General features: G+C 37.3%; 1 protein-coding gene across 6 annotated transcripts in view; it reads left to right on the top strand.

Annotated features, from left to right (window-relative positions):
• The window catches only part of SHTN1 (shootin 1), a gene marked incomplete at its 3' end in the record, with an annotated part of 157,797 nt that overhangs the window by 67,990 nt on the left and 73,757 nt on the right, over window positions 1-16,050 (top strand). For all 6 annotated transcript variants that reach the window (XM_079899745.1, XM_079899747.1, XM_079899744.1 and 3 more), the window contains 2 exons: window positions 3,283-3,335; window positions 13,097-13,157. Coding sequence is in view for 2 of the 6 variants with exons in the window: in XM_079899748.1 (XP_079755874.1) it covers window positions 3,283-3,335; window positions 13,097-13,157 (114 nt within the window). The remainder of the gene's footprint in view (window positions 1-3,282; window positions 3,336-13,096; window positions 13,158-16,050) is intronic.

A 16,050-nucleotide genomic window follows, 5' to 3' on the forward strand; every position in this document is an offset into this window, starting at 1 on the left:
TGGTTTGCAGCTTGTAAAGAAAATTCTCTTTCTTGGCATTAGTGGGTTAGAACATAGAACCAGCATGATTCTTGAAGCACATGCTTTGCCTGCTATTCTCCTTGTTTTCTCCACATTTTCCTTTTTCTTCCATTCTATACTCCTATGTAGTGAGTCCCCTCTTTGGTTGCACATTAAAATCACCTGGGGTGCTTACCTCTTAAAGAAATACGGATGTCCAAGGTCCACCTAGTTAAATGAGAATCTTGGGTTGGGGGTGAGTGGAGAGGAGGCTAGAGAGCTGTAGGATTTAAAAGCTCCCCTGGTGATTCTAATGTGCAGCCAGGATTGAAAAGTACAGCTTCAGACATGCTTCCACTTCTTTGCCACCTTCTTTTTTTACTACAACAAACTACAGTTGATCTTTAACCCCCTCTCTCCTCCTTTTCTTTGGTGGAAGGTAGTAGTACTTAGGATTTCAGAGATTTTCTGCTCTGCCATCTTTCAGGCCATGTATCACCGAAGTAAGCCTGAGACTGAAGGCATTAGGGAGCAGCCTGATCTCTTGCTGTATCAGTAATGATAACCTTTGTTTAACATGCATTCAGCATTTAATATGCCTAAGCACTCTTGTTGCATGTTAGCTCACCTACTCTTAATAAGAACACTATGAGAGATGTACAGTTATTATTCCTATTTTCCAGATGAGGAATCTGAGACGCAGAGAGTAACCAGTTTGCCCAAGGTACCTGACTAAGTTAAGTGCTTGGACTGCACTTTTAAATTGCTGTGCTGTGTGACTTTACAGTATAGTGAACTATGCTGTATCTGTAAATGCAAGGGATGAAGTCTTCCCAAGCTGCAGATGTCTTTCACATGACAGAGAATTGGTCAAAATCATTTCTTCTTTTTTTATTAATTCAAAATTTGGAGGATCTCTCTCATTAAATCACTTGAGTTTCACAGCTTATGTTAAAAAGTTTTGAAACTGTGAGCCAGCTGTAAAACGATAAGGCTTTCTCTGTGACCCTTTGGCATTGCCAAAAGAGAAGTAGCTGAATAACATAGGTCATTATAGTTTTTACCAGTTTTGCTAAAGATGCGGTTACACGTTTTCACTATGATATATGTGAATATTGTTTAGGGCAGTAATCTTGGTTTTTTTAAATTCAAAGAAATAAAAATATAAGTAAATATTTTTCGTTTATGCCCAATTCCCCAATTGCCCCTTCCCACTACCAAATGGTTGAATTCTTCCCATACTTTTCCTCTCCTTTCCCTGTACTTGGCTTCATTTTTTTTTTTTTTTTAAGTTGCTTACAGTCACGGAAAGCATATTTTCTGTGGTTTCCATTAAGATATGATAGGTAAAGATTCATGATTAATGCTTTTCATAAAGACCCAGTAATTGGGAGTCTATAGTGTTTCGCCTGGATTCTGTTGGCATTATAATGGAAGAACAGTGTCGGTATTTTTAAAAAGGCCTTCATAGCCGTTATCTGGTGCTTTAAATAGAAAAAAAAAATTTCTTACTGTCTTTTTTTTTTCTGTATGTCTGTAAAGTAGGTCATCAGGAATAGAGTGGTAAATCAATTTTGATTTTTCAACTTTATCTAAAGATACTTTTAAATGTCAAGTAAACGAAAGCAAAGTCTCTCAATAAAGTATTTATTTTTTGAAACAATATTAGATGTAGTAATAAGATTTGGGACCATGACCATAGACTACCTAATGATGTAAGTGCGTATTTTTAGAATCTCTTAGTTCATGTTTCTTTTTGTTAGAAAAAGGAAGGGGAGGGACATTTTATTGAATTTTCAGAACCGAGGACAATTTATTTCATACTCATTGGTTGGGGTTTGTCTGATGGAGGCTGATAAGGAGCTGGTGTGCAGAGGGCTTCATTCTGTGATCAATCAAATCTTTTCTGTTGAAACTGTAATGATTTTTTAAAGGGCTGTATCTTTACATGTGTACATTTAGCTATCGTATGGGCTACCTAATTTTCAAAGATTAGAAAATTTTTTTCCAAAAAAAGATTCTTTTTTGAGTGTGGCTTCAATAAAATGTCCATTAATTCTTATTTAGATGGTTATGAAGTGCTGATAAAACTTCGGGCTGTTGATGGTATAGTCTCATAAATATTTGTTTATTTGAATTGGATTTTAAGATTTCGGTCCGGTCATCATAGTAACTATTCTAAACCCTTCAGATCCCTGTTGAAAGGAACAGCATATACTTTACCATCTGAATTGTTTTGGCGGTATTCTCTGCTCCAGTGGTTAGAATCATACACTTTGGAATTAATGACCAGATTATATGGAATGTTCTTGAAACCACTGGTTTCAGATTTTTAATTGATATCTTCAGGTTCTTCATAGAAATAGGAAGCTCTGTTTGTCTTTTTTTTTTTTTAAAGAAAAACTTAGCTTTTTGTAGATAAATCCCAATGAAATTTTTTTAAAGTAAAAGTATAAAAATCCAAACTTGATTATTGTCTGGCTGTCTGGTGCCAGTCAAAATGCTGGTCTGGGAGTGGGCAGTGGTTCTGCTGGGTCCACCTTAGACATTCTGCTCCATCAATAGTCCTAAATCAGTCTCTTTCTTCCCACCATACGCTCTAAATGGCACATTCTCAACTGTGAGGCTATCTAAAAATGGTGCTTTGGCTAAGAGATGAATGTGGGAGTTCAGCTTGCTTTTCTGGCAGTGGAGGATTTTAAGTAGAAAACTGCTGCTTTTCCCACATAGCTGGAAATAGTTCCAGATAATTCACATATTTTTCTAATTTAGTGAAATGAATCTGGCTGGGATCTGGTCATGGCTTGGTGGTTGATGATCTTGCAGTGCCTGAAAATAGTTGTTCTTAGCTGAATGCTCATAGCAGAAACTTTCCCCTGCGGATAAAGAAGATATGTGACATTGAGTTTATTTTCTGGAGGCTAATCTTAAATAAACCTGTGATTATAGCACCACAGACTAATCTTGCTGGAAGGAACTTCAGGGACACCAACCTGTCACAAGTGCTGAACATCAAAGATGAGAAGTGACTTGTCATAGGCACTTATGGCTCATAGGTCTTCCTAATAACCCAGGAGAACTGAAATTCGGCTCCGTGGGCTCACATCTGCTCTGGTCTCTTCTTCTTCCTTATTCTTAAAAGCAGGAGCCCTTCTTCTGTGGCCTCTTCTCCACCCCACCCAGAACCTTGTAAATAGACAATAGGGGTTAGTTGGGTTCCCAGGTTTTCCCATAGTAAACTTTTGATAGCATTATAACATTGCTTTCCTTTTTTTCTTTTAGCAATAGGTGAATATGAAGACCTCAGAGCAGAGAACCAGAAGACAAAGGAGAAGGTTTGTACTTTACCCTTTCTTTCCTCTCTTACTTGTGTAAAAGCCTAGACAGCATGGTGCATTGTTCTGCCACCAGTTTCAGTTAAATGCGAATGAGAGTGTTTTTTTTAATTTCTTTTCTCCTGCATGTGTGGTTCAGGCTAATATCAACTCCAGGCTCCAGATGGTAAAGAATAGCAGGCATGCCACAGTGGGCGCTGCTCTGGGAGATTAACTACACGGCTAAATGTGCAGCAAGGCACCAAGCCAAGCAACTCAAGCCCCCAAGAATTGTACTTTTTCCAGCAGTCAGATTTGGGATTCTAGTGATGGAATTGAAGGCCTGAGACATTTACCTTTTGGGTTGAGACATATTAGATCTGGAGAGAACTCTTTGGAATTAGTCATTGGTGTTTAGCTCAGATGCTTCCCTAAACCCTTTGTATGTTTGCTTCCTCTAAGTATATGAATAATCTGTTGGAAGTTGAAAAACACCCAATGTGAAGATGGTGAAGCGTGGTGAATATTTTCCTGGGCTCTGGCAGTTTTATTTTTTAACGGTTAAATAATTAAATTCTACTTACCTTTATGTCTCTGGACATATCCATTTAAGATTCATGAGTGTTTTGTTTTGTTTTGTTTTGTTTTGCTGTACGCGGGCCTCTCACTGCTGTGGCCTCTCCTGTTGTGGAGCACAGGCTCCGGACGGACACGCAGGCTCAGCGGCCATGGCTCACGGGCCCAGCCGCTCCGCGGCATGTGGGATCCTCCCAGACTGGGGCACGAACCCGTGTCACCTAGCATCAGCAGGCGGACTCTCAACCACTGCGCCACCAGGGAGAAGCCCCATGAGTGTTTTTTTAACATATATCTTTTTTTCCCTATAAGTTTAGGGAAGGGACATACAGAAGGGAAGGCTAAAGAAAGTAGAGGGACTGAGTAGAAAATGAAAAGGAGAGAGAGGGGGAACTGTCCATTATTGTTATTTAGATATAAATGAAACTTATTTTAAAAATTTTAAATTTCTATTTTTAGAAATTTGTTTGATAGACCAGATATTTCAAAGCATAACATCCATGGTGGAAAATTAATAAGACAGGTCCTTCATGGTTATGAAAGAAGGTACACATTATGCAACCTTGTCTTTAAAATTTCAGAGTAAGAGCTGTAATGAAAATTGGCAGTGAGCTAAATATTTGTAAAACTTGTGGCACGTTTGTGGGTATTTATTGAACTCTTAAAAATCATATTTAACTTTTTTACTTGTATTAATTTGCCACCTATATAGATGTTGGTGTGGTGGTATTAATGGTAAGTCCTCTAGTTCAAAGCACATTATAATAGATTTTTAGATCGTTATTTTTCACCCACATTTCATGCTCCTTTGCTCATTTGTAAATATTATTTGTAAATATTATTTTTGAAATAAAATTTTTATTTAAAAATTTATTTATATTTGAAATTTTAAGTATCTTCCCTTCCTTTCACTAGGCAATTCAGGGAATGGTGGGTGGGGTGATGAGAATACCTGTGATAGAAGGTGGCTGGTACATGCATCTCTAATATGGTAAGGAGGTCACATAATACAGTTTGACAAGATTTCTAATTCTAACATAACCACACAAAATCACAGATGTCCCGAGGATGCCAACAGGTGGGGAGTATATGCTTAGATCTTGGGTCCCTGTTGTCCCATAATTTTAAAGCAAAGCTAATGGGTGAAGCTTATGCCAGATAGCTTGAGTCTTTTTCCGTAAGATACCCAGCCATCTTCCAGCTCTAGGAGAAGGAGCCAAGACGTTATCAGTCAATTGAGTCTCTTCCATATATGTTCCTGGTCCAAGGTGGGAAGAGCAAAACAAGTTGGAAGGGTTAATTCAGGAGAACTCCTTGGTTTAACCTGGAAGATAGGAGGAGGGAAAGCAAACAAGTGTCTTCATTTGATGAAGAAAGAAGGATATAGAAGAATGTGAATAACATAAGAGGAAAAAGTAAATTTTTTGTTTTATCCTTCTTTAATCCTTGCTTACTTGTAGACCTAGCATTGCCCTAAAGATAGTAGATGTTCTATAAACATCCATTATTAGTGATGATGATGGTTGTTTAACTGCGAGCCACTTTCTGCAGTGAGTTTTTATGTGAACCATTTGTTATACAAGTGAATTGTAGGTAAGATGCATTTGGCAAAACAAGGATTAAAAATTACCTTAGCCCATTACCTGTTTACATGTTTCTCTACACAGAGTATGTCCTGATACTTTTGTAACATCTGTATTGACGTGCTTCTGTACTTATTCTTTAAAAATAACTATTAACAGAAATGGGAAGAAAAGAAATGAAAGCAATATGGAATGCTGTGTGGTTGGGTAAAACAAAATAGGATGGTTTTAAGTTTACCGCACTCTGTTTATCTTGTGTTAAAAGACTAGTAGGCTTATTACTGCAGATTTTTCCCCGAATTGGGGGCTGTATTACAAAGGAGGGAAGCCTATAATAAAAGCCTTTTTAATACAGCACAGAATGAGTAAAAGCAGCTTTAGTTCTGGAGGTGGTAAATGGAGAACACCATTTTCTCTGGCAAAGCATTCTCTGTGCCTGGCTGTGTGAGCTTTGTCCAGTCCCCATCAGCAAATATTCATGGCCATTCTTACCTCGTGACCCCACACGAGTTCAGTTAAATCAGTCAAGGATAGGAATCTAAAGTAAGAGTCTTTTGCCATAGTTAATTTGATGGGGGGAAATTTTGCAGAAGTGTAAGCGACCAGAAAAATAAATGGCAAGTTTTTTCCTTCTGTGTGTCCACATTAAGTCTAAACATCTTTGTTGTCAGGTCATGAACCTTATCAATGGGAAGAGACAGTGGGTGTGATTCCTTTGGGTAGATCTTTTTATGCCCTGTTTAGAATCTCCTCTGTTGAGACAAGTGGTAGGACATGAATTTCCTCAGAACAGGCGGTTGCTTAAGAGACTGTTTTTTTAAGCAGCTACTGTGTCATGTACATTCCCTTATCTCCCTTATCTGATGCTCCAAACAATCCTGTGCCAGCTCTATTTCACAGAAAACAGGACCTCAGGGCTTAACAGAGTCTAGATTCAGACAGGGTATTCTAACCAAAAATACTCATTTTGAAGCAGGTAAACCTAGGGGATCTAATTGACTTTTTCCCCAAAGGTCTTGGTTTTATTCTTAATTTTTTATTGTTAGCCCATGAATTTTCCACAGCAAATTATCAGACTCAATACTTTTCTGGATCGTTTGTCTTCATCATCTATTGGTTTGTATTTAAAAACTGAAAGTTAAATATCAAATCAGTCTTACATCAGAAAAATTCTCGCGTGCGTGTGCCTCTGTGTGTGTGTTTGTGTGCGCGCGCGCACATGTGTATAGATTCTGACATAATGCATTCCAAGGGTAAGAGTAGGAGATTTGGGAGGGTGGGCCAGTGTTTTAATGATCTTTTCCTTTGCAGTTCTCCCTTTTTAAGAACAATATAACGCTGATCATTTTGTGGTTTTTATCAATGTCTTTGAGGATGGAATCAGGATCTGAGTTGATAAGGAAAACTTTTTGCTGAATGCCTTCTGAGTACTGGGATATAAAGAAAAATGTACGAAGGTCCCACTCTAGAATAAAACTACTCTAATGAGGGACGCAGGCAAGTTGACAAATAACTGTGATAAATTGTACATATAAGTGAATGCTTAGAGTTTAGGGGTGGGATGGGAAAAGAACAAAAAGACAAGGTTCCTACTCAATTCCATGTGACTAACTCTTATCTCTTAATGCTTGGATTAAATGTGGCTTACTTTTTTTCAAAGTCTTCTTTCTCTCACAAGCAGAATTGTTGCCTCTTTGTAATGAAACATCTGTATATTTCTTATGCACTTACCACATTTTATCAACCAAAATTCATTATCAAAATATTATATAGGGTACATGTAAGATATCTGGGTTGGATTAAAGTGTAAAAGCTTCAGTTTTGTTTTTTTTAGACATCAAGATAGGTGGAGATTATGGAAAGGGTGCTACTTATTTTTTGCCCAGTTTCTAAATAGCATTATCAACAATATGTTAAAAAGTGAGAAGGCCTATCACATTGAAGTCAACAACCCTTCCAAATTATTTTTGGGGTAAAAAAAAATAGAGGACTTGTATATTTTGAAGTCAACCAAATGAAGTTTTACTCTGCTTGTGAAGCAATCATCATATTTAAATGTGTTAGTCATGCTTCTACAATTGAAGGGCATTCTCTTATGACTCATTCAGGATCTTTGTCATAGCTGTTTGTGGTTTTTTTCCTATATGGGGGGGCAAAGCTTTTTTGAGCTTTTAATGGAATAGCTTTCACATTTCTCAGAGTGGTGGGGGCAATGTGGAGTGTGCATAAAAAGAAGGAAATCTGTAGAATAGAAGAATGTCTGCCTTTGAACAGTAAGTATTTATGTTTAATTCTATGTTCCGAGATCGAGTTTTGAAATGAATAAATGTTTAAGTGGCTGATTAGAAGTCGTTTGGGTGAGCTACTGTAACACTGCATCAGGCGGTTCTGTCAGCTTGCCAGGAACAATGAATGAAAAGGGAATGAGACAGACACTTTCCAAGACTTAGGTTTCAAGAAGCAAGATAGATGATACTGTTTGCATCTTGGCTCAATTGTCTATTGTTAAAATTTCTTCATCTTTTGTAAATTTCAGAGGTGAAGGTCCCAAAGTATTTTATTTAAAAAAAATCAGTAAAGAAGCCACTTTAAAGAGCAAGATATGCATCCATTATGCTAACTGTTCATGCATAATACATTCACATACATGCAGTTTCTTTAGAGCAGAGTGGCAAGTGGTTGTGCCAGAGAAAAAGTAATTACTTAGCAGTTTGAAAGTGAAAATGAGTCTCTTATTAACAGCAATCTATCCAGAAACAAAGAGCAAGGATCTCTGTTCTGATGACATGTGTTTCCATCTAACACACAATACCTAGAATTTGGAGAATGCTGTAAGACAGCTTTAGGGGACAGCTACTACTTTATTGCCTGTGAAAATTGGAGGGAAAGAACTTTGAATTGGAAGAAAGAACACTACCGAAAGAGAGTGAAAAGAATTCCATCCTAGTGGGAATGATTTAATTTATTGTGTTCTTTAAGGATAAGCACAGCTGAGTTCTAGCCAAACTTACATAGGTGGAACAATAGAATTGTTGAGTTTTACTAAAAATGATTTGATGGTCCTCGAACTGCATCACCAAATATTCTAAAACAGGTAAATATGGACAATTCTGATGCTTTGCCTGTTTAAACTTTTAAATATTGTAACTGGACATAAAAGGAATGAAGTTCAAGACAAATAAGTAAAAAATGGTGTGGAGTTGAGACGTTTTCAGACTTAATGTTGTAGCCTCTGCTGTATGTTCCTGTAGTGCAGTACTTCTCTCATTATGGCAAGTGTTCTTATAAATTGCTTGTTTCACTGTTGATCTTTCTTGGTTGATCATAACTTTTGTGAGAGCACATTGCCTGTTATGTTCCCCACTGTATTTTCTCTGCTTAACATAGCACCTGTATGAATAATTTGTTCAATAGTTGGAGGAAGGAAATAAAGGCATTCAGTGATTACAGTAGATGCCTGCTTAGAAGTCTAATTCAGTCAAGTGTACGGTAGTTGTCTTTGTGTAGATTGCCTACTCTGTTGCTGTCCTGTGTATGCAGTGCATGTGTGTACTTCTTGGGCCCCACACTGGCCTTTCTGTAGGCTGGCAACTCTTTGTTGCATTTGTGTGTCATGGAGATAAAAATGAATGTTTATGTTAGTGGAAGTTAGACACAATTCAGAATATTGGGGGTTTTCTTGCATAAAATATACACACAGCAAAATATAAAGATATCTTAGTACCTACAGTTATCTGTACTTCTGCTGAGCCCCGTTAAGCAGACATTTTAGTACAAACAGCAGTTGGATGATATGCGAGGCAGAAAGAACAGAGCTGCCCATTTCGGTCGGGGAGAGGGGAATACCAATACACACTGGAAAGACTTTCCTTCACAAATCAGTCTGCCAGTGCTTTGAGATGCTGGTTTAGTTTCAGAAGCCAGGTATCTGCCTGGATGAGCCTCAAGGAAGAGTTCTGGAAAACAGCCAGGGCTTCTAATATGAAGAGCTTTCAAAAGCAGCAAGGCTAACCTCCCGCCAATTCACCACTTCATGAAGAGCCAAAATAGAGACTCTAGAATTGATGTAATGTGATCCAACTTGCTTAAACCAGCCAGCACTCGTGCTGCTGGGTTCTACCCCAGCCTTGAGCTACAGAGAATCGTTGAGCATCGTAATTAAGGGACGTGGGCCCAAGAACATCTGTTGCTATTGCAGAGTCTTCACGAGCAATTCTCACACAAAAAGAAGCAGTTTCTACAAATGATGCAGCTGCGTGAGCAGGAGAGAGGAAGGGGTAGGATGGGTGAGGGGCTTCTGTGGGATGTAAAGATACAACGTTCTTCCAAAAAGGCCCGGAATCTTTGCTACTTTCTCTCTGTTGGTAGATCGAGAGAAAGGTTACAAGATATTTTTCTGGGTTCATCTAAAATGATGAAATAAGGAGATGTTTGGATTTCTGCTTAGTAAACGGGTACGTCCTTCATATTTTGCTCAGCTCTGGTTGGAATAAATAAGTTGCTTTTGCAGCATGTGTAAATCCCCGCCCCCACAATACACACCCCTTTCAGTATCCATAGCAGATGGTAAATTCTGTGGCTGCCAGTTCTATCATAATATGGTTGCAGAAAATAGAAAGCACAGCAACATGAAGACCTCTGATAGAACACAGCTGGTGTTGGGAGACTGCTTCTGAATCTGCTGGTGATGACTATAGAGTTAGTGTGAAAGCACATAGCTGGACTGTAGAAACTTGTTACTTGAATGTTGGGATAAGACTGTGACGTTGAGACCCGTTATTAACCAAAGCATGTCTACCTGGGCCTTATGAGCGAAGAGCATGGGCCATGGGTGGGCAGACTGGCAGGGTGGTGCGGAAGTACAAGGGGAACAGGTACTACATTCTAGAAAATGAGAGGAGCGTTCCTGAAACAGCTGGCTAGCACGCTCATGAAGTTAGGTGTTACACTATCTGGTGGGGGAAGGATCTCATAAACGTATTTGAGAATCCAGGACTCTATAGAGTGTTTAGAATTTTAAACACCAAAAGACAATAAATACAATTTACATGTGAAGTTGGGACTAGAAACTGTATTAGAATTACTTTTTTACAGAAGTTAAATTGACACAAGAAAACTTTAATGAAAGGATATGGCTTTTCCTTTAGAAAATGGTCTTGCCTGACCCCTCTTGTGGAGGGTCTAGGTCAGAATTTAGTAAATAGCTTTGCTAGTTTAACACCGTGTACTCTAGCCAGAATGGATTTACCCAAATGAACAGAGATAGGTTTTTAAAACTAAAACTTCTAGAAAGTTTCAGTTCCTGAGAGACTGACGTACAAAACTGAACTGCTTTCTTAATTTTTTTATTTTAAAAATATTTTAAAAGCATAGAAAAGGGCAGAGAATAATATAACAAATACACACCTCACAGAATTAGCTTATTTTTTTTTGAAACTTAAAAAGAAAAAAGAATGCTACAGATAAAATTGAAGGTCCTTTGTGTCACCCAGCCCTAGACCCCTTCCCCTCCCTATCTTTTAAGAGGCAGCTACTGTTATGTATTTTGTGTGTATCCTTCTAGTTCATGTTTTTATGTTTTTATATATACCATATGTATTGGGAAATATACAGATACAATATAAATATATAAAGTGTTTTTGTGTGCTTAAGGTATCATTTGATATATATTCTATAATTCCTTTTACTCAACATTATGGTTTCTGAGGTTTATCTATGTTGATACATTTAACTTCATTCATTTTCATTTATAGTGTATTATATGGATATACCATGATTTATTGTTATTATAAATGCAGAACATGTTTGTATAGATCATTTTGTACACATTGCTAGAGATTCTAGAATCTAGAAGTAGAATTGCTGAGTCATAGGGTATGTACAAGTCCAATTTTGTTAGTTTATTTCCAAAAGTAGTTATGCTAGTTGACATTTCATCTGCAGTATGTGAGAGTATCCTACATCTGATCCCAGACCTCTCCAGTTTTTGCCAGTCTATTAGATGAGAATATCTTACTATTTTAATTTGGGTTTTCCCAATTATCAGTGGCATCATAATTTTTTAGCCATTGACATTTGAAAATAAAAATATCCAAAGGTGTGAAATCCCAAAAAACATATCCCAGATGTGTTTTTCTGACATGGTAGGATTAAAATACAACTTTGTTCATATGGTCCTCTTAGTATAATAGTATTCCCACACAATTAAAATTTTAATTGTCATTCTAATAGCTAAAATCACTTTTTAAAGTTTTAGATATTTTTGATGAAAATCTTCCTAAAATGTGTTTTACTTCCTATTTTGTGAAAATCGGGGTGAATTGAATTCAGTTCTCATAATGAATGTTAGGTTTTAAAAAAATTCATTAATGTCTACAGAGCCAGTTTAGATACTTGTTTCTGTACCTGATACCCTAAAAGATCCTCATGCTTTAATAAGTTATTTTTGCCTTCCCTCCTTTTAATTTGCTACCTTCTTCTATTCAGAATTCTAAGGATACATGGATGGTTTTTTCTTGAGTGAGAGAGTGCATGGGACTTGGGCAGCAGTTTGCCTCCAGGCAGTGGTCACTTCCAGTGTGCCCCCAGGGTTCTGGATAATTGAAACTGCGCAGTTTCAGCAATCTGACCTGCGGATGAGTGGGGTTTTTACTGTGTCAGCAAAATACCTACTTAAAAAGAGGCACAAATATTCTCTTAAAGAATGAATACATTTTAACTCAAGGATGTTAAATTGGTCTGTTACTGAAGAGATAATGAGCCTGGAAGGTGACTCATTATCTTAGAAGGTCTGAGAAAATTGGCCAGATACAAGTGGTACAAATATCATGCTGGTGAGCAGTAACAAATACCATGTGGCCATTCATGCCTTTTTTCCCTTCGTATATTTTTTTTCTTTTTAAAATTATTCTATTTTTCTTCTTTTTTATTGAACTATAGTTGATTTACAATATTGTGTTAATTTTATGTGTAGAGCAGAGTGATTCTGTTGTATGTGTGTGTGTATTCTTTTCCATTAGGTTATTACAAGATGTTGAATATAGTTCCCTGCGCTATACAGTAAATCCTTGTTGTTTATCTATTTTATATATAGTGATATGTATCTGTTAATCCCGTACTCCTAATTTATCTCCGCCCTCTCCCTTTTGGTAACCGTAAGTTTGTTTTCTATGTCTGTGTGTCTGTTTCTGTTTTGTAAATAAGTTCATTTGTATTATTTTTTAGATTCCACATATAAGTGATATCATATATTTATCTCTGTCTGACTTACTTCACTTGGTATAGGAATCCCTAGGTCCATCCATATTGCTGCAAATGGCACTATTTCTTTTTTATGGCTGAATGATATTCCATGGTATACATATCACATATCTTCTATATCCATTCATCTGTTGATGGACACTTAGGTTGCTTCCATGTCTTAGCTGTTGTACATAGTGCTGCTATGAACATTCGGGGTGCATGTATCTTTTTGAATTAGAGTTTTTGTCTTTTCTGGATATATCATTAATGCTTTTTAAAGATTTTTATTTTTTGTTTTCATAAAATTGTTTATGTTTGCTCTTTCTTGTCTTTCCAAACTTATGATATAAAGTTAACATTTCTGCTTTTTTCTCATTTCAGTGTGACAAAATTAGGCAAGAACGAGATGAAGCGGTTAAAAAACTGGAGGAATTTCAGAAAAGTATGTGAGCATTTCAGTGGAATTGTTCTAACACATACAACTGTGCTTTGGGATTATGTGGGTAGACATGTACCCTGTGTTTAGTTGCTGATGCATTGGGTGTCCAAGAAAGGAAGAATTGTCTTCCTATTTGCCCAAAAAGTGCTCTGGCATTACTGTGATTTTTAAAGAAATGGATTGAGCGTTATTGTTTCATAAGTATATTATTTATATATATATATAAAACACAGTTTGTACTTGTTATAAAAAATTTTACTATACAGAACAGTTAAAAGAGAGCAAATTTGTTATCTTCACTCTTTGAGAAAAGCCAACATTAGTATTTTATAGTCTTTTTTTTCCTGATCTTTTATCTGTGAAATATATGTATCAACAAAAAATACAGTCATGCTTTGCATTCAGTTTTATAGCCTACTCTTTTCAGTAAACAGTATATTATAGTCATCTTTGCATGTCAGTAGAGATATGTATATCAGTTTTTAGTGTTGCCCATAGTATTCTATTATATGATAGTACTGTAATTTATTTAAACAATTCTTCAGTGATAGATGGATTATTTCTGGTTTTTAGTAATTATCAATAATGCTGTGACAAGTATTCTTATACATACATTTTTACAGTGGTCTGGTTAGTTCCTTAGGGTAATTTATGGAAAAGGAATTCTAGGTTTACAGAACTATACATTTTTAGGAGTTTGAATGGTTGAAATAGCCCTCTCACCAAGGAAAGTTATATTCCCACAGAAGCTTTAATAATCTTCTTAATTTTTGCTATGTTATTTTTTATGTGATGTAAATCTGTTATTACTTCATCCCCTAAAATAGAACATATCTGATCACACTCAGAAGGATCAGAAGGAAATAAGTCACGGGAAAGGGCCAGACCTTAGCAGGGAGAGTGACCCTCCCCCTTAGAAGCAGGGCCTTTGTCCATCCTTCTGCAGATGCCATGTTAGTCAGGTTGTTTGATTATATCATAGAGCGTTGACTTAGTAACTACACCACAAAGCATTTTATTCTTGTTGAAGGTAAAGCAGCTATAAAAATGCAGCATTACAGTGAAATTTCAATAGCCGGTTTATTTCAGGTATCTGGCTGTAACCAGGAAAACCAAAAGGGAATATTGTTGATAAAACCTATCTTTGGTGGCCAATATGCTATGACAGAACTATTTTTTATCTGTGAATGTGTGGATTGTAGCTGTTTAGGACCTTCTCCTTCCCTAATGCAGGATTAATGGGACATTCTTACACTTGAACTGACACTGGGTTACAGCTTCAAGAGTTATACCATTGACATAGTTACCAGTTAATGTGTTTGAATTAGTTATTGATATTGGATTGGCATACTCTGTGCAGTGGGAATAGTTCGAATTCTTATGGTTGGAGTTATAAAATGTTTTGGTCCAGGTAGGTAGTAGGGATTTTACCTCTTGCATTATGCAGAAATGGAAGCAACTTCCTACCAAATCAGCCTACCTTTAGAGTAACATGTAAACTTTGCTTTCATCTACCATTTCTCTTTTCCATTTCTCTTCCTCTAAATACCTTTGATAGTTTTAAAAATTTACATTTTTCCTTATGAGCAACTCAAAGCTTGAAAGAAATCATCTTTATTGTTGTTTTCATTCAATTTTTACCTTTACTACATCAACCTAATTTAAGTTTGGATGGCAGGAGAACAGAGTATTAACTCTTCACTCAGTCTCAAAAGAACAGAAAATGGAGACTAAGAAAACTTTAAATATTTGTTAAAAAATTGAGTTAAATGGTTCACGACTTTAGAACATAGAGTAGAATTTCAGATTTGGAAGGGAATGAGGCAGTTTTCACCAGTAAAAGGCACCATTTGGTGTGAATCCCTGTAGCCCTGAGCAATTCCTTCATTAGTAAAAATGGAATAAATGACCCTACCTTATAGGCTGTTCGAGGATTAAATGAGATAATCCATGTAAAAAGTGCTGAACACAGTGCTTGGCACTATAGTAAGTGCTCAATAAATACTAGTTGCGGGCTTCCCTGGTGGCGCAGTGGTTGAGAGTCCGCCTGCCGATGCAGGGGACGTGGGTTCGTGCCCCTGTCTGGGAAGATCCCACGTGCCGCGGAGCGGCTGGGCCCGTGAGCCATGGCCGCTGAGCCTGCGCGTCCGGAGCCTGTGTTCCACAACGGGAGAGGCCACAACTGTGAGAGGCCCGTTTACCGCAAAAAAAAAAAAAAAATACTAGTTGCTGCTACCACCATCTCATTTACTGCACCATCCAGGGCTTGACTGCCCTTCAGTATTAAGAGTTTGTATCATTTACCTTTGATGAATTAGTTTCTGAACACCAGTCTCCACATTTGGACAGCTCCAGGGGAAGGTTTCTTTTGGTACTAAGTTGAAATCTGCCTTCCTGTAATGTTTACCTAGTTCTAGTTCTGGTTCTCCAGGTGTAGGAAGAGCAGCCGAATGAGGGTCAGGAAGAGCTTTGTTAGGCTGTTGGGATCAACTCTTCCTAGCTTGGCATACTTTTCGTAGCTGGTTTTGCCTGTATTTCCGTGTGATTCTTGGCCCTCTGGCAGCTCTTCCCGAGCCTTTCTCCTGTCTTTCTGGACGGAGTACACCACTGACTGCATAGTAAAGCCACGTTGCCTAGAAAGACAGATTTCTGTGAAAGTGAAAGTAACTAAAGTTCTTTCATGTCTTTTAGGCCACAACATTAGATCCCCTGCTCTGTTTTAGTGCCTACCAGTTTTCCTGCATACCTGCTAGCTTTCATGGCTGTTTTCTCACTACATGAAAACCTTTCTAAGTAATCTGATATTGCACGAGAACTTATGGTATGTTTGCCACGTATACTTTAGAGATATCCTGCATGTAAATATTGCTGAGAGTTGGCTGGATGGAGAGGAGTT

Source organism: Stenella coeruleoalba (assembly GCF_951394435.1).
Source record: "Stenella coeruleoalba genome assembly, chromosome: 16".
NCBI classification, from domain to species: Eukaryota; Metazoa; Chordata; class Mammalia; order Artiodactyla; family Delphinidae; genus Stenella; species Stenella coeruleoalba.